Source organism: Pan paniscus, chromosome 23 (genome assembly GCF_029289425.2).
Source record: "Pan paniscus chromosome 23, NHGRI_mPanPan1-v2.0_pri, whole genome shotgun sequence".
Lineage (NCBI taxonomy): Eukaryota > Metazoa > Chordata > Mammalia > Primates > Hominidae > Pan > Pan paniscus.
Window position 1 is genome coordinate 30,688,243 of NC_085927.1, and position 17,992 is coordinate 30,706,234.

Consider the following 17,992-nt stretch of genomic DNA (forward strand, 5'->3'; position numbering starts at 1 on the left):
TTGCCACACCAAGGAAATTTGGCCTGTGAACGCCCAGAGGAGGTAGCAACTAATTCTGCGCCCCAAGCCCTCCCACATCCCTCTCCCCCTCTGCGATCAGCGAACGCTTTTTGCTTTTGGCTCTGAATTTTGAAGGAAGGGTATTCCAGGTAGAAGGGACAACATGCCCAAAGGTCTTGAGATAGTAAATGCTCCTTCAGAGGTGGCTCATGCTTGACACTTTGGGGCATTTGCCCACTTAGGGCTGTGGGAGCTGTGTCCTGAGACAGACCCCATGCTTTTCATAGCCGGAGCATTCTCAATCCCCATGTCGGAGGTGAAGGAACTGAGGCCCTGCTAAGTAGGAATGAGAATCCCGAGGCTCCTCGCCGGGCTGCCTCTCAGTCAGTAAGAAAGCCAAGGGGAGAGGGGAGTTGCTGGGGGTCAGGGCTGAGGGCGCTAGCAGGAAAGGGAGCGTTGAGCCGCCTGCAGAGGCCGCTGCGAGCCCGGAACCCTCCATGGGGGATCCCGGCAGCGGCAGACGATCCAGGCCGGAGCCACGCGCAGACCCAGGGCATGCCGGGAACTGCGAGCCGGCCGCGGGTCTTCGGGCTGCGTGGGCCTGGGAGGCGCCGGGAAGAGCAGTCGCGACGGGGCTAGGGACGACACACTGCATTCACTGGAAGGGACAACGCAGCGCCAGTACATAGCCTGAAACGCTCCCCAGAAGGTCCCACGCTCGCCGCGCGGTCGACAACCGCATTCTGCGCTCGCCCGCGGTGTCTCGGCAAGCGCTAGGCTTGTCGGGAAGAGCTGGAGGGCGCAAGTGCGGCGCTGGCCGGACGTGCCGCACCGTCAGCGCAGGGCTCGCCGGGAAATGTGGTTGCTCCAGCCGGCCCGGGGCGGTGGCCGCAAGTTGGGCTTACAGCGCGGCCGATCCGGCGTGGACCCGGGATGGCTGGACCGGGCAGCACGGGGGGGCAGATCGGGGCTGCGGCCCTGGCAGGCGGCGCGCGGTCCAAGGTAGCCCCGAGCGTGGACTTCGACCATAGCTGCTCGGACAGTGTCGAGTACCTGACGCTCAACTTCGGGCCCTTCGAAACAGTGCATCGCTGGCGGCGCCTCCCGCCCTGCGACGAGTTCGTGGGTGCCCGGTACGGTGGGCTTCATGGGGTCCTGAGGACAGGAAGGGCGATCTGCGAGGGTCCCAGGGCGGGTCCAGGGGCGAAGCCGGGGGGTGGTGTCCTGGGGTGGGATCTGGTAATGAGGTGGATGGTGCTGTACAGGACGCTGTTCAGGGCAGGGGAGAGGGTTCCGAGGGAGTCCCACAGCCCGATGTCCCGGGACAGGGTACTGGAACTAAGTTGTGTTTGTGGATATTGGGCTGGGGTCCCAGGTGCTCTGAGGTGGGGTGAGGGGTCCAGAGAATCTTGGAGCCGTGTCAGGGGTCCTCACTTGCAGGATGATTGGTGTTATCTTAGAAGATGATGGATCTTAGCAGTTGAGAGGTGATACCTAACTTCCGTGGCAGCTCTCCTGCTTAGTCCCATTCCTTGGGTGCCCTCCAGGAGGGTCCTGTCCTTATCGCCCTCCACTCCTTTCTTTCCAGGCGCAGCAAGCACACAGTGGTGGCCTATAAAGATGCCATTTATGTATTTGGTGGAGACAATGGGTGAGTGAGTCTCAGCATCAGTGTTTGGACCAGGTAGGGAGAAGTACTGTGGTCAGGGACTGGGCCTGTCCAGCTCCATTACTGTCCTTTCAGATGCTAGCTGGTGCCTCTAAGCTTCAGTTTCCCCATCTGTGAGATTCCTTGCACTCACCTCCCTGGTCGTGGTGAGGATTAAATGAGATCCTGCACTCATGGTCCTCAGCACAGCTTCCAGTGGGTGGCACATGCTCAGTATGTGGAAATGTCCCTCTTCTGAGTAGACGCAGCCTTGAAAGAAACACAACCACCCTTGCGGCCAGCCCTGCCAGGCACTTTTCTTTCCCTGTGCCTCATCGGTATGGAGGACACAGTTTTATTTATTTCATGCATTTTTCACTTTTTGTGAGGGTTTTCCCAAATTGCTCCAAACATCAGGCAACAACGTGATGTTTTGTTGGTGGGCACACCTCCTTTCACATAAACTGTCTCCAGTTAAGTTGTGGCTGGTTTCCTTATGCAGAGGGTGGAGTATTTGCACATGACTAGTTGTGTCCATGTGTCCTAGCCCTGCCTCTCAGCCCCAGGAACTAGCATGAAGCCCTGGAAGGTCTGGCCTCTTACTGGCTCTGCAGCCTTGGTCCTGTAGGCCTCCTTGGGGGGCGGGCTTGAGGATGGTGGGGTAGTCTGGACCCCACCAGGATCTGCATACTGGGCAGAAGAGCCTCCTTGGGCATGGTCCCCTGGCTTCAAGCCTGTCTTCCTCCCACTCTCTTTCCCCAGGAGTAGCCGGTGGGGCCCATTTACAAAAGCAAGTCAGAGTATGCTCCTCCTTGGCTCATCCTCCTGTAATGCCTCCCTGCCTCTCTGAGTAAAAGCCCAAGTCCTCATGAGAGTCTGCTGCTCCTCTGCCCTCAGTCCCTCACTGCACTGGGGCGGCACGGGCTGCCTTGCTATGTTTGGATTGTACCAAGTGCCCCCCTGCTCAGGCCCTTCCACTGCCCATTCTCTCCTCTCACTTTCCTGCCCGTCCTCTGATGTTTCTTGTGACTGAGGCCTTACTTGGCCATCTGGACCAACTGGAGACCATTGCTTCCCCTCCATACCTCTTACCATCTTCATTTGTTCCTGAGGCACACAGATGTTGGTTATTATCCATCTCTTCAGTCAAGGCAGGGCCTGTGCTCCTTTTACCATTGTATCCTGGCATCTAGAAAACTCCATAAATGTTTGTCAAATGAAGGAATGAAATGAAGAAGAGATGCCTACCCACAAGCGTTTACTGCAGCCTTAATGAGAACCCTCCAAACCAGAAAAGGCTTTGGTGTCCAGTACAAGGCAGCAAGTGGGAAATGGGGGACCTTCATCCTCAAGAGTATCCTTAGCAGGTAGTTTGTGTGACAACTGTGTAGCAATAAGCAGAAACATTTTTGCTGCAGTATGACAAAGAGATAGGATACGAATTTGTCTCACACTAGTCTTAACTTTATGAAGACTGTCTGAGTACAAAGAAAGATGGCCTCCTGCGGCACGTGGGGCAAGTAAGGGAGGGAGGGGCGGTATCACAATCACCACCAGCTTCTAGGCTCCTGGCTTCCTGGCTGCATGGCCTCAGACACAGCCTTTGAGCCACTAGGCTTTGTTGCCATCTGTGAAATGGAGGTGAGAGAGCACCCACTGGTGCAGACTGAGACCGTTCAGGGGGCACCCAGCACAGGCTGGGCGTGACGGGGCGCTGGGCTCCTGTCAGTTTGCTCTTCTTCCCAAGGGCTGGGTAGTGATATGCCAGCTGGTAGTGTTAGGTGGTGCAATGGCCAGTGAATTTGTTTTCTATTTGATTGTATCTTTAACATGATGATTACATTGGCTTTTGCAACAAAGAAATGGCAGGGGCCAGGTGCAGTGGCTCACACCTGTAATCCCAGCACTTTGGGAGGCTGAGGTGGGAAGATCACTTGAGGCCAGGCATTCAAGATGAGCCTGGGCAGGAAAGCAAGACTTCGTTTCTTTTTTTTTTTTTTTTGAGATGGGGTCTTGCTCTGTCACCCAGGCTGGTGTTCAGTGGCGCCATCTTGGCTCACCGCAACCTCTGCCTCCCGGGTTCAAGCGATTCTGCTGCAGCTTCCCGAGTAGCTGGGATTACAGGCGCCTGCCACCATGCCAGGCTAATTTTTTTGTATTTTTAGTAGAGATGGGGTTTCACCATGTTGGCCAGGCTGGTCTCAAACTCCTGACCTCAAGTGATCCGCCCGCCTAGGCCTCCCAAAGTGCTGGGATTACAGGCATGAGCCACCGAGCCCAGCTCATTGTCTCTATTTTTTTTTTAAGAAGTGGCAGGAAGATCAGAGAGAAGCAAAGGGCCTCCCCTGAGGCACGGGCAAGCACTTGCATTGCAGGGTACAGCCGCAGAGGAAGGGGATTGGGACGTGTGAATAGGGGTTCTGGAGGCTAGGGTGAGGTGTGAGGGTGACTCTGGCCTTTGGGCCATTTCATGCCTTCATGTCAGCTGCTGGTTGGGCTCCTGGTGGCCACATTCATGCTTTGGTCCTGACCCCAGGCAAGCTGGTGGCTGCCTGTGTGGCAGCCCTGGTGCCCATATCAGTTGGGGAGCCTCCTTTGTGGTCACCACTCTTGTTCTTGGGCATCAGCTGGTTGCCTGGCTGTGTTAGTGACCCAGCCCACAACAGCCCCCTACTCTACCCTGGCTACATGCAGTGCCCATCTCTGGGGTCCCTGCAGAGCAGACCTGGCTAATGCCACCCTCTCTTCCGGCTGCCTTTCAGGAAGACCATGCTCAATGACCTCCTGCGGTTCGATGTGAAAGACTGCTCCTGGTGCAGGTGGGTGGCCCCGTGCTCCAGGGCCCTGCCTTTCCTCCTAGAACACAGTGGCACAGTGCTGGCTCCCAGTTGCTAGCAGAGTCTCTCTCATCATGGGAAGCTAGAAAGAAGCTTCCAGGAGGAGATAACCACGGCCTCAGGGATGCCACATCCAGAGCCACCCTGTCAGGCTGAGGGGATCAAGTAACCACCCCGCACCTGCAGCTGCCAAGCTGGCACACAGGGCGGCACCCTTCTGGGCTGTCCACCTCTACCTCGAGCCTGATGCTAGTATGGGTACAGAAGTTGCTATGTCATTTCTCTCACACTTGATTTTGTAAGATGGCTAGTAGTTACAAATTAATTTAAAAAATCATTCTGAAGGCTTCACAATTATTTGTCAAAAATTGCTTAAGTATAAAACTCAGAAAAAAGCTAGGAGTTCAAGACCAGCTGGGCAACAAAGTGAGACCCTGTCTAGGAAGATAGATAGACAGATGATAGATAGATAGATAGATAGAAAAAAAGATAGATAGAGAGATGATAGAAAGAAAGACAAAGAGAGATGATAGATAGATGATAGGTAGATTAGACAGATAGATGACAGATAGATAGTGGATAGATGATAGATGACAGATCGATAGATAGATGATAGGTAGATGATAGGTAGGTAGATTAGATAGATGATGGGTAGATAGATGACAGACAATAGATGATAGATGATAGGTAGATAGATGATAGATGACAGATAGATGATGGATAGATTATATAGGTAGATGATAGGTGGATAGATGATGGATATATAGATTATATAGATTAGATGATTGATAGATGATAGGTAGATAGATAGATGATGGTTAGATAGATAGGTATTAAATGAAATTGATGGACCCCGTGCTGTAAGATGCTGCACTGCTGCTGAGAGCAGGAGTGTGGATGGTCCTGGAGTAGCATGAGGACCTGGTCACATTCTGTGAGTGGAATAAGCAATTTACAAAATATCTGCCACTTGATTCCATTTTTAAAAATTTCATGGAAGCCTAAGTATGCGTAGGAGAGGTGTGCAGGGAAGACCTCAAGGTGTTGCCAGAGGTTTTCTGGTAATGGGAATTTGCATGAGCTTTAGTGCCTATTTTGTTTTTTCCTTATTGGTGATTTTTTTTTTTTAAGTTTCTATGATGAGACAGGTATCACCTTCAAAATACAAAAGTGAAACGTAGCTGGGCGCGGTGGCTCACGCCTGTAATCCCAGCACTTTGGGAGGCTGAGGTGGGTGGATCACCTGAGGTCAGAACTTCAAGACCAGCCTGGCCAACATGGTGAAACCCCGTCTCTACAAAAATACAAAAAATTAGCTGGGCATGATAGTGGGTGCCTGTAATCCCAGCTACTCAGGAGGCTGAGGTAGGACAATCGCTTGAACCCAGGAGGTGGAGGTTGAGCCGGGATCGCGCCACTGCACTGCAGCCGGGACGACAGAGTGAGACTCCGTCTCAAAAAAAAAAAAAAAGAAAAAAGAAAGGCAGCACAGGGATGCAGGGCCACCCTGTGGGGGTGTGGACCTCATGGGTGACCCCCGCTGACTCTCACCACCCCTGTGCCCACCCCAGGGCCTTTACCACTGGGACCCCACCGGCCCCCCGTTACCACCACTCGGCCGTCGTCTATGGGAGCAGCATGTTTGTCTTTGGTAAGCAGCCTCTTGCCTCCCAGGGGCTGTGTCGCCCCGAGGCCCACAGACACCCTGCCCTTCTGCAGGCCTGGGGCATTTGTGCTCGTGCTGTGTACAGCAGGGGCTCTCTCTCCACCCGTGGCTTTGTCTGCCAGTCTTCTGAATTCTGCGCTGGATCTGGGACCCCTTGCCCTAACGGCCCTGAGCTCACAGGGTTGGGTGTCTTTCTGTGTTACTGGGCTGTGGCTGGGAACAGTGTCCTGCTCATCTCTGTGTCCCCAGAGCCCAGCACAGAGGCAGACAGGCAGTAGGTCCTTCCGGGGCTTGTGGAGGGAGTCCTGGCTTATGCATTTTCAGGGGGGCCAGATTCTGCTCCACCTTCCAGGGTTTGAAATCTTCAAGACTGCCCTTTGGGTTTGACAGTTTCTCACTCTCTTTACTCAGGGGGTTACACTGGGGACATTTATTCCAATTCTAACTTGAAGAATAAAAATGACCTCTTTGAATACAAGTTTGCAACTGGCCAGTGGACGGAGTGGAAAATTGAAGGACGGTGAGAAACTTTGCAGAAACATTTGGGACAGGCTGGGTCCTGGGTGGCATTGGACCTGGGATCTGCCCCCTTTTGCCTCCCAGATGAGGACCCTGAGGGCACGCAATAGCACGGAGCTTGGGATTGGTGGAATATCCCCCGGTGCAGCTATGCATGGCCTGCTCCCAGCCCTTAGATTCCCTCCTTTCAGAAGAGACCCAAATGGACCAGGCGTGGTGGCGCATGCCTGTAGTCCTAGTACTTTGGGAAGCCGAGGTGGGAAGATCACTTGAGCCCATGACTTCAAGGCTGCAGTGAACCATGTGTGCCCCACTGCACTCCAGCCTGGGAGACAGAACAAGACCTTGTCACAAAAAAATTTTCAATACGATCCAATGTACTGCTGATGGCGCTTCTGGGGTCCTGCTTTTTGAGCACCCCCTTTGATATTTTGGGGGCACCTAGGAGAAGGTTCTGTGCCTCTGTGGCTGTCTGAATTCCTCTTCAAGCCACTAGTCGGCCTCTGGGGCTGTTGTTATTCCTAGTGCCTTGTGGAGTCCCTGAAGCCCCAGTGTCGGGTGGATGTAGCCATGCAGCCTGGCTGTGGCCCCTGCACTGACCACATGGGGCTGGGTGGCTCAGGTCTGTGCTGGGCGGCCTCACTCCCTCCCCTCTTCCCTCACACTCCAGGTTGCCAGTCGCTAGGTCAGCCCATGGGGCCACGGTGTACAGTGACAAGCTGTGGATCTTTGCTGGCTATGACGGCAACGCCAGGTGGGTGGTGGTCCGGCCTGTGCACCCCACCTCTGACAGCACTGAGACCCGGAGCAGGCCGTCCTGGCATTTGAGGGCTTAGGCTGGGAGGATTTTGAGTGCCTGGTGGATTTTGAGTGCCACTCTGTCTGGGGGTTTCTTGGGAGGGGGATGGGGAAAGAGGAGGATGGGCAGATGGAGGTGAGGGCCACTGGGTGGAGCCCCGTGGCTACCAGAGTAGCTTGGATGAGGATCCTCAGCCAGGAGTTGCCCTGCGGAGCTGAGTTGGTGGGCGGGTGGGCGGTGCCCAGGCTCAGGCCCAGCCCTGGTTCTTGCCCAGGCCAAAGGCCTTTTCCTCCTTATTTTAGAAAGTTGGCTTTGCTCTCTTTTTCTCATCACAAAAGTAGCATATGCTGGTTTCCCAAAACTTCAGCATCATAGAAACTCCTAACGATGCAGTGATGGTGGCATCTGGGATATCTGTGTCCTCTCCCCACCCAGGAGGGACACTGAGTGAGGAGCTGGCACTGCCACACTGCCCTGATGTCATGCATGAGAGTACTTGTTCTGTCTGGGCCGGGCAGGGGGCCTGGCACAGCAGGGATTTGAGGCAGTGGCTGCCACCCCACACAGAAGTTCCCGCCTCATGGCCGCACAAGTCTCCTACCCTGTGTGGGGGTGGGGCTCCTCCCTGCAGCCATCCCTTCCAGCCAGGACTAGGCCCACCCTGACCACCAGACCCAAGGGGTCCTCACTGGTCTGTCCTAATACAGGTTGAATGACATGTGGACAATTGGCCTCCAGGACCGAGAGCTCACCTGCTGGGAGGAGGTGAGGGGCGTGGGGAGCCAGGGTGCAGGTGGAGGAGGTGAGGGGCACGGGGAGCCAGGGCTCAGGTGGAGGAGGTGAGGGGCATGGGGAGACAGGGTGCAGGAGGAGGGAGGTGGGAGGCAGGGGGAGCCAGGCTGGGGGTCGAGGCTGCTTTCTTCCCCTTGCAAAGCCCAGCCTCGACCTGAGCCTCGCTCTCCTCCCTGGTGACCTGCGGGCCTTCATGACCAGTTCCTCACTGTGGCTGCACAGTGATTCGAGGCTTGGTGCTTTGGATGGGCAGAGCGCCACGTGTGTGAGGATGTGGTTTCGCTTTAATGCACCCTTTATTTCAGTGCAGTGAGGGCCGTCTGCTATCCAGTGTCCTGCTCCCTGGAGCTCCCCCTGGGCTTGCTTTCCCCTTTAGAAACATGGAATTTATTTACTTATTCATTAAAAAAAAATTTTTTTCAGTCTTCTGGGCATGAAAAACATGAGTTTAGCCCCTGATGATTTAACCCTGACGATTTTAACCCAGCTGTTCACAACTGGGCCCCGTGAAGTGGATGAGACAGGGCTATGAGCTGTTCCAAGACAAATGAATCTGTGAATCCTCATCTGGGGAAGTTTCAAGAATAAAAGCAGTCCCATCTCAGCAGTCTTGAGTGTGGTGAAATGTGAGCGGGCCCTGTGAGGCCGGGGCTGAGCTGTCCTTTTCCCCTGCAGGTGGCCCAGAGTGGCGAGATCCCCCCATCTTGCTGCAACTTCCCCGTGGCTGTGTGCCGGGACAAGATGTTTGTATTTTCTGGGCAAAGCGGAGCCAAAATAACCAACAACCTCTTCCAGTTTGAATTCAAGGACAAGACGTGAGTACTCTGGCCAGTGGGGTGGAGGGAGGACGGTCAGTTCCCTCGAATCCTTCTGAATATGAAGAACGCCCCTTGCACCTGGTGGCCATGGTAACCATCCTTCTGAGCTCTGCAAACAGCAGGAGGTTACAGCCCGGAGCAGGGATGTGCGGTGCCCCTGGCAGGTCCCCAGGATATGGCTACAGCTTAGCAAGATAAGGCCTGGCGAGGAGGCCCCTGGCTAGGCCTTCCTCTGAATGTGAAGGACGTCCCCTTCCTCATGAATAGCTTGGTCAGTGCCACCAGTAACAGACGTGGCCTGCATAGATCTCAAATAATGGCAGAAGACCAGAGGGGCCTGCAGGTCCTGAGAGGTCTGGCCCATGCTGCCCCGGGCTGCTGGCCAGCCCTTGATCCCTGCAATGGGGCTTCAGGAGAGGGCACAAGGAGTGTGAGCTGCAGGTACAGGGGGTTTGGGAAGGGACTTGGGAGCCTTCCTGGAGGCTACGGGTGCATGGGAGGAAGGGCAGGGAGCCCCAGGATAAGGGAAACTGTCGAGGGCCTGGGGCTCAGCATGGAGCCAGATGGCATAGCCCTGCCAGGCCAGGATCTGTTCTGAAGTCTTCAGCTAACTTAGCAAAAGAGAGGACTTGCTGGGAGGTACTGGGAAGCCTGGGAGGTGGAAGGTGCTGGAGCAGCATCAGGATGTGGGGTACAGGCAGCTCCCAGGATGGGGACTCAGCTGTGGGGATGCTCTGACTGGGCAGCATGAACACAGTGACCTGCAATGGTCTCTGCACAACTTTACTCCCCAGAGAGCAGGACTGCCTGGGCGAGTCAGATGCCACCCTCCTGCCCATCACTGCTGCCTGCTCCATGGGGAGAGGGGGGAGCTCTGGCAGGACCCTGTGGTGGGCCACATGGAGCCAGGCAGGGCTGGTGCCCGTGCTGGATGGGGTGAGGGGTGCTCAGCGCAGGTGTCTAGGCCCTCCCTCTGGACCCTGGGCTAGTCACTGTAAGGGATGCAAGGGGACCTCCCAGTGAAGGGCTGCTGTGGGGAGGCCCCGAGGGTGAGCAGGAGCCCCTGTCCCAACATTGATTCACTGTTGTGTACCCCCAGGTGGACACGCATCCCAACTGAACACCTGCTCCGGGGCTCCCCACCACCCCCGCAGCGGCGCTACGGGCATACCATGGTGGCCTTTGACCGCCACCTCTATGTGTTTGGGGGTGCGGCCGACAACACGCTGCCCAACGAGCTGCACTGCTATGACGTGGACTTCCAGACCTGGGAGGTCGTCCAGCCCAGCTCCGACAGCGAGGTGAGGGTGCCCAGGGGTGTCCTGACCTGCCAGCTGGACACCAGTAGCTCCTACCCTGCTCCCACCCAGCTCCTCACAGCTTTGGGGCCCCCTGGGGTTCCAGACAGCTACCAGGAGCAAGGCCAGGACACCTGGGCCTCAGCCCTGGACACCTGCCCCGGCCTCCAGCCCCAGCTTCACCCCACAGCCTGCAGGTAGTTAACGCTTCACACCCCATCATGGCTGCATGGGGCTGCTGTGCCGCAGACCTTTCCTGGGAAGCCCACGGCCACGCAGCTCTTCCTTCTTTCAGAACCCACTCTGAAGGCCAGGATGGTGGGGGTCTCTGGGCACCTACCTGGCCCTTGCCAACTGGTCTCATGCCCATGTGTCTCCCCTCTTCAGGTTGGTGGGGCTGAAGTGCCCGAGCGAGCCTGTGCTTCCGAGGAGGTGCCCACCCTGACTTATGAGGAGCGGGTTGGCTTCAAGAAGTCCCGAGATGTGTTCGGCCTGGACTTTGGCACCACCTCAGCCAAGCAGCCCACCCAGCCTGCCTCAGAGGTACAGGCTGGGATCCTCATTAAGACTCCATCACCCCCTGAAGCAGGTCCTGTGATCAACCCCTCTCACACATAGGGAGACTGAGGTCCTAAGAAATACTTGCTTGGGGTCACACCACAAAGGAGGTACAGGGCCAAGGGCCCTCACCCTGCTGGCCAGGCTGCAGCTTTCTGGGGTGGGTGCCACACACTGGCCCAAGTGCCCTGCCCACTCTGAGGGTCGCCATGGCCCATCATGCCCCACTCGCCTACATGGGTACCAGGTCCCGCCTGTGTCTGTACCCAGGGGCCCTCATCCCTTGGGGACCCTGCCCCCTGGCCCTTCATGGCCATGAGGTGCTGCATCCTTGCCTTACCTGGCTGCACCAGCTGCACTGTGGAGGCTCTGCCCCCCGGCCATTCCACCCTGCCTTCTTGTCCCCCAGCTGCCCAGCGGGAGGCTCTTCCACGCAGCTGCTGTCATCTCGGACGCCATGTACATCTTCGGGGGCACGGTGGACAACAACATCCGCAGCGGGGAGATGTACAGGTTCCAGGTGTGGGGCCTGTGGGCCTGTAGAGCTGGCTGGGTGGACGGATCCCCCGTGATGAGAAACTGAGGCCAAGTGGGGGGGCAGAGCTTATCCAGGCCATTGCCAGGGCCACACCTGGCAGGATGGAAGCCTTGGGAGGAGCCCTGTGGGCTGAGGGTGGGCTGAGGTGGCACTAAAGTGGGCAGCCTTCGTGTAGTGGGGCAGGCAGATGGTGCTGGGGCTCACGGCAGAGTCAGTGGAGGGAGCCGGGCCAAGCTGGGCTCAGCACCAGAGCCTCACAGGCATCATAGCCTGGCCCAGGGCAGAGCCAGGGCTGACAGTGGCTTGTGTTGACAGCCCCTTCCCAGGCCTGGAGGAGCAGGTGGTCAGGGCAGGGACTCACAGCTACAGTGAGGTCAGGGCCGGCTTCCTGGAGGAGGTTGGGATGTGCTGGTGGGGGCCACTGTGAGGACGCAGGTCCAGGCAGAGTGGAGACGGCAGAGCTCTGCTGAGGCCTGGGGCCCAGCCGAAGGCAAGAGAGGCAGGGGAGCCCTTTCCTGCTGTGGAGCCGGCCGTGGACAGTTGCAGGTGCTGAGGCTGGAGCCACGCTGTATTTTCAGGGTGGGGTGGCGGCTGCTTCCTCTCCTCAGCCAGGCCCACCTGCCCCCTGGGCCCTGAGGGTCAGCATGGGCCAGGTGGGGACCTCAGGGTCGGCCTGCGCAGCCACACTGGGGCCACCCTGCTGTCTGCAACATTTAGTCTCACTGGGCCTCTCTTGCAGTTCTCCTGTTATCCTAAATGCACGCTGCACGAGGACTATGGGCGGCTGTGGGAGAGCCGCCAGTTCTGCGACGTGGAGTTCGTGCTGGGTGAGGTGGGTGCCTGTCCTCGCGCCCTGCTCTGCCTGCTGTGCCCGGGCAGTGGGAACTTCGCCCCTCAGAAAAACAGCTGCTGGCCTGGTGGTGCTGACCTTGGCTGGCTGGGTCTCTGTTCTCTGGGGCGAGGGTCCTGTGCCCTCTGCCAGTGCATCATTCTTTGTGCAGAAGGAGGAGTGCGTGCAGGGCCATGTAGCCATTGTCACAGCGCGGAGCCGCTGGCTTCGCAGGAAGATCACGCAGGCGCGGGAGAGGCTGGCCCAGGTGAGGTGCCTAACCGCCCTGCCCTGACCTGGCAGCCATGCCTGATGTCCACTGGGGTGCCCTTGAGCTCCCTTCTCCCCACAGAAGCTGGAGCAGGAGGCCGCCCCAGTTCCCAGGGAGGCCCCCGGCATGGCTGCTGGTGGGGCCCGGCCGCCCCTGCTGCATGTGGCCATCCGGGAGGCCGAGGCCCGGCCCTTCGAGGTGCTCATGCAGTTCCTCTACACCGACAAGATCAAATACCCACGGAAAGGTCCGCCTGGGTGGGGGTGGAGCAGGGTTGGTGTGGGCTGGGGTGCGGGCAGCAGAGCCAAAAGGTGGGTGCTGCCAGCCCTGCTTTACTGATGGGCCCCCTGAGGCTCAGAGGCTGCAGGTCACCCTCATTACCCATGATCACTGCAGCTGGATGCCATCTGAGTCCCCCGAGGCCTTGTTCCTACCTAGTGGCCCCAGCCCACACTCTTCCATGGGGGGAGCCCTGCGCCCTGTGCCCTGCCCTCCCCTCTCCGGCTCCCTGAGATTCGGGGGCTCTGGGGCGCAGGCCATGTGGAGGATGTGCTGCTCATCATGGATGTGTACAAATTGGCACTGAGCTTCCAGTTGTGCCGCCTGGAGCAGCTGTGCCGCCAGTACATCGAGGCCTCCGTGGACCTGCAGAACGTGCTGGTCGTGTGCGAGAGTGCCGCCCGGCTGCAGCTGAGCCAACTCAAGGTGTGGGGTGGGGTCAGCGCGATCAGGGTTGGGTGGGGTGTGCTCAGGCTTAGGCCCCCTCCCTGCCCACCACTGTGAGCCCCTTACCCAGCCTGGGGCCCTGGCTTGACTCTGCCTGCCTGCCTGTGCCTGTCTGCCCCAGGAGCACTGCCTGAACTTCGTGGTAAAGGAGTCCCACTTCAACCAGGTGATCATGATGAAGGAGTTCGAGCGCCTCTCCTCTCCACTGATAGTGGAGATTGTGCGGCGGAAGCAGCAGCCGCCCCCTCGCACTCCCTTGGACCAGCCAGTGGACATTGGTAGGGAGCCCCGTTCCCCTTCCCTGGGGGCTGGGAGGGATGGTGTTCATCTGAGGCAGGAGATTGGGAGCCATGGAGAGCACCTGCCAGGCCCTTGGGGTGGGGGTGGGTGCCATGGGACCCCAGAGTGCTCTCCTGGGTACAGGGAGGAAACAGATGAAGGCAGAAGCCCCCAACCCATGGGGCTTGCCACAGTGGGCTGTGTCCTGGTGACCTGGGATTTCCTGAGCCAATTTCTGGGGGTGGACATGGGGCACCTCTTTCGGGCTAGGATGTCAGGTCTGATGGCCCAGGGTCACTGTGATCAGTCTCTGGACTTCTCTTTGCTTGTAATGTCACAGGCCCCTTCATTCCCCCAGCTCTCCCTGGGGCTCGTGCTGACCCCGGTTGCTGGCTCTTGGTGATGTCTGCAGGCACCAGAGGCCATGCAGTGGGCCTGGAGGGGGCTTGATCATGAGGTCAGCGAGGGGGTACAGCAAGCTGGGTGGAAGATGAGACGCTGGGTGGTGGGCTGTGCGTGGGGCATAGTGCTTGAGTCGGCCAGGGCGCCGAGGGAGGACAGAATGTGGCTGATGGTGCCTCAGGGCAAGTGAAGCCTTCTGCCTGGGTGAAGTTTTGTTCAGGGCAGCAACATGGGCAGATATGCAGGAAGGTAGTGCCGTAGGGCCCCAAGGCCAGAATCCCAGGCTGTACCTGCTCAGGGACCCTCCTACCCCCAGGCACATCTCTGATCCAGGACATGAAGGCATACCTGGAGGGAGCGGGCGCGGAATTCTGTGACATCACTCTGTTGCTTGACGGGCACCCACGGCCAGCCCACAAGGCTATCCTGGCCGCCCGCTCCAGGTGGGTGGGGGCTGGACAGGAGGGGAGGGTGGGCCTGGATGGTGTCTTCGTTCTGCTGACGGCCAGGTGCCTACCGCTCGTTGTCTGCAGCTACTTTGAAGCCATGTTCCGGTCCTTCATGCCCGAGGACGGGCAGGTGAACATCTCCATCGGGGAGATGGTGCCCAGCAGGCAGGCCTTCGAGTCCATGCTGCGCTACATCTACTACGGCGAGGTCAACATGCCGCCCGAGGACTCGCTGCATCCTCACTCCCCAAGCAACTCCCAGGTCCCCACCAAGGGGTCCTGGCACCCACCTCAGGTGGCTTTGAGGCCTGCTCTCCTGCCCCAGCTAGGCGATGTGGGCCCAGCGCCTCCCTCCAGAGGGTTTGCTGGTGCCTGGGGCTGGGCCTGGTGCTCTCTGAAGCAGTTGGCAGCTGGCAGGGAGGGGTTTGCAGCCAGGAGGAACCAGTGGGTTCCTGACCCTCACAACTGCCCAGAGGACGGGGTGGGTCATTGCTTTGTGTGACAGTTGAGCACAGACATGGAGCTACTCCTTATGTCACTTCAGTAGGGGTCTGAACATGGAGGGTCAGGATGCCTGTTAGGCCTGCAAGGCCATGGAACAGCGCTACAGATGTGCAGACACTATTTTTCTGGGGAGGGGATTCATGGTTTTCTTTGGATCCTGAATGGGGCCTTTGACCCACTAAGTAGTTCAGAATCCATTTGGAGAGCATGCTGGCGTGGGGGCTTGGGGCTCCAGCTGCGCCCTTCCCTGTACTTCCCTGGGAGGGTGCGGGCGGACCAGCTTCCTTTAGTCAGCTCCTTAACCAGGCCCCAGCTACTTGTTTGCGGCCCCCTACTACTACGGCTTCTACAACAACCGGCTGCAGGCGTACTGCAAGCAGAACCTGGAGATGAACGTGACGGTGCAGAACGTGCTGCAGGTAGCCCCCCAGCCCCGTGCACACGGCTGCAGCTCCCACTGAGTGGGTGAAAGGGGCAGCGCCTCAAGGTCCCTGCCATTGCAGATCCTGGAGGCAGCTGACAAAACGCAGGCGCTGGACATGAAGCGGCACTGCCTGCACATCATCGTGCACCAGTTCACCAAGGTCAGGGCTCTGGCCTCCCCTTCAGGACTCGCTTCCCCTTGGCAGTGGCCATGCCCAGGCAGGGAGGGTGCCCAGGCTCTGTGGTCCCCTGCAGTGGTGGGCCCTGGGGGTGAGAGAAGCAGAGCAGCCTATCACTGGCCGCACCTTGCTTCATCCTTGGGACCAGCCTGAGCCCTGAGCAGGGTGGGCCCCACAGGGCTCCACTGCCCACCATGGCCCTTAGGTGGATCTGGTCCCATCTCCTTCCGGCCTGCTTGCCTTACAGGTCTCCAAGTTGCCCACGCTGCGGTCGCTGAGCCAGCAGCTGCTGCTGGACATCATAGACTCCCTGGCCTCCCACATCTCAGACAAGCAGTGCGCAGAGCTGGGCGCCGACATCTGAGGCCCTGTGGCGCCCGCCCATTGTGAAGAATCGCCATACCTGCCTGCCCTGCCTACTGAGAAGACTACCGGCTATGCGCATGCCTATGGCAGTGGGTGCACCTGCCAGGCCAAGGGTCAGGGTGCCCAGAGCCTCCAAAGAGAGCTGAGGGGATGTGGGGCCCCAAACTCCTTAATTCACTGAAGACACAGGTCCCACAGGGAGCGGATGATGAAGCAGACCCCCTCCCCTGTCATCACCCTCTCCTGGTGTAGTGTGGATGCGAGGCCACGGCTCAGTGATGGGCTCACCACCCAGAAGTGGGGAGATACCTTGGGCCTCCCACCCAGTGGGGCTTGGCCTGGCTCCTGTGGCCTGGGCGTGTTGTGGACTCAGGCACTGGGGCCTGTCACCAAGGCTCCTCCAACATGCGGGAGGAGGCTTAGCAGATTGCGCTGCACCAGCGAATCTGCCTGGGCTGCTCCTGTCCCACCCACCCTCACTGAGATCCATGTAAGGGGCTCCTCTTCCCACCTGGAACTTGTGAGTGGGGACCCATGATGTATGGGTCTCACCTGACTTGAGGTGAATTTTGGAGTGAAGGGCCCTGAGGTCAGCTCCCAGGTCGGTCATGCTGGGCCAGGCCTGGTTTTCACAGGGGCTGAAGGATCTCAGTCCACCTGTGTGCATGTCAGGGCTCGGCCGGGAAGAAGCCAGCAAAGTCCCCCGTGTCCCTTGCTGAGTATTCTGTCACAGACAAGCCTCCATTAAAGCCACAGCAGTGCTACCCACCACACACACCTTGCTGGCCCGGCCACCACTGCTGGCTTCAGCCCCTTGAGCAGCCCATGGCTTAGCAGACCCCCAGATGTAGGTCAGTTGGCCTTACCTGTCTCTATCCATGGTGTCAACTCCTGCCCCCACCTGGGGTCACCCAGTCACATTGGGAAGGCTGTGAAGGCCTCCAGGCTGGCCCCGCCCAGGGGAATCCTGGAGGCCTGGGGTGGGCTCCTGCCCCTTCTGCCCTGCCTTGCCCCTGCACTATGCTCTTGGCTCCTGTGGAAGGAGGGCTGCCCTCTTGCCCTAGTGAGGGCCCCATGTGGATCCACTCTGGTGCTGGGAGCCAGCGCTCCCTTACTGGGAACAGGATTCCAGGACCCCTTTCTTGTTGTGGTTGCCATGAAGCCACAGCTCCTTTGGCTGTGACCTGCTCTCCTTTGGTTGTATGCAGGTGTGTGGGGGGCCCTGAGTGGCAAGTTGCTTAGCTAACAGGAGATCCATAGGCAGCCTGCAGGCTAGGAAGTGGCCTAGTGCAAGATGAGCTGGGAACAAGAGAGGAGAGCAGGAGCTGGGGCAGAGGCTGAGCCGGGAGGCCCTTGAGGTGAGGACACAGCAGGCCCAGGACCATGGCTGGGGAGGATATGTCAGCACCTGGAAGTGGAGTGCAGGCTGCGACGGCCAGCCATGTGGGCCAGGTGCATTCACTCAAGAGTGGGGCCACACACCCACCTACCCAGTTTCCACAAGATGTGGCTCCTGCCACACCCACAAGGCAGCCTCCTCCAAATCCCTTCTGGAGGGGCCTACCCAGAAGGCTCCTTGAACCAGTCTGCAACCCTGCTCTATGCTGACCCTTGTCACTGAACCCTGATCTAGACTTATATGAATAAATGAAATTACATGCCAAGGGCCCTAAAAAGCAAATTTTACAAAATTGTGTGGCAGTTTCTGGGACTAGAAAGAATTTCATTTGTGCTCCTCGGCAGGGAGAGGCCATACTTGCAGTGAGTCACCCCGCAGACGGAGCTGTTTGAGAACTGCAGCTGCAGCAAGGCCTTCCAGGTTCCTGGGAGTTGAAGGAAAAGGATGCTGACGCCAGGACCTGAGTGCTTGTCTCCATGTTCTGGCCACCTCTTCCTAGATTTCCAGGGACTAGCTTGTTGGGGCTTTACTACCTGCTGACATGCCCCAGGAGGTTGATGATTGTCATCATCAGCCCCGTTTTTCAAATAGAGATGATAGTGAAGGGGGCGGGGAGAGGGTTGTCCAGCTTACCCACCAGGCTGATGGGGCCTGTGGACAGAAGCCTGTCATGCTCCTGCTTGAGAACTGGA

The 17,992-nt window shown here is 58.1% G+C and overlaps 1 protein-coding gene across 2 annotated transcripts; it reads left to right on the forward strand.

Annotated features, from left to right (window-relative positions):
* The first annotated feature begins 125 nt into the window (after positions 1-125).
* Positions 126-17,582, forward strand: LZTR1 (leucine zipper like post translational regulator 1). 2 transcript variants are annotated; one of them, XM_008958564.6, is made up of 21 exons: positions 126-1,133; positions 1,589-1,651; positions 4,411-4,467; positions 6,057-6,136; positions 6,563-6,671; positions 7,341-7,424; positions 8,177-8,234; positions 8,937-9,076; positions 10,179-10,380; positions 10,765-10,920; positions 11,345-11,455; positions 12,213-12,305; positions 12,475-12,570; positions 12,655-12,820; positions 13,109-13,278; positions 13,466-13,577; positions 14,297-14,423; positions 14,514-14,663; positions 15,247-15,352; positions 15,437-15,517; positions 15,783-17,582. In XM_008958564.6, the coding sequence occupies exons 1-21, from the start codon at positions 934-936 to the stop codon at positions 15,897-15,899; spliced, it is 2,478 nt and encodes an 825-aa protein (XP_008956812.1). In that variant the 5' UTR covers positions 126-933; the 3' UTR covers positions 15,900-17,582. The 2 variants fall into 2 exon arrangements, with proteins under 2 accessions (XP_008956812.1, XP_003806932.1); XM_003806884.7 differs by having other exon boundaries at positions 134-1,133; positions 13,421-13,577.
* The last annotated feature ends 410 nt before the right edge of the window (positions 17,583-17,992 follow it).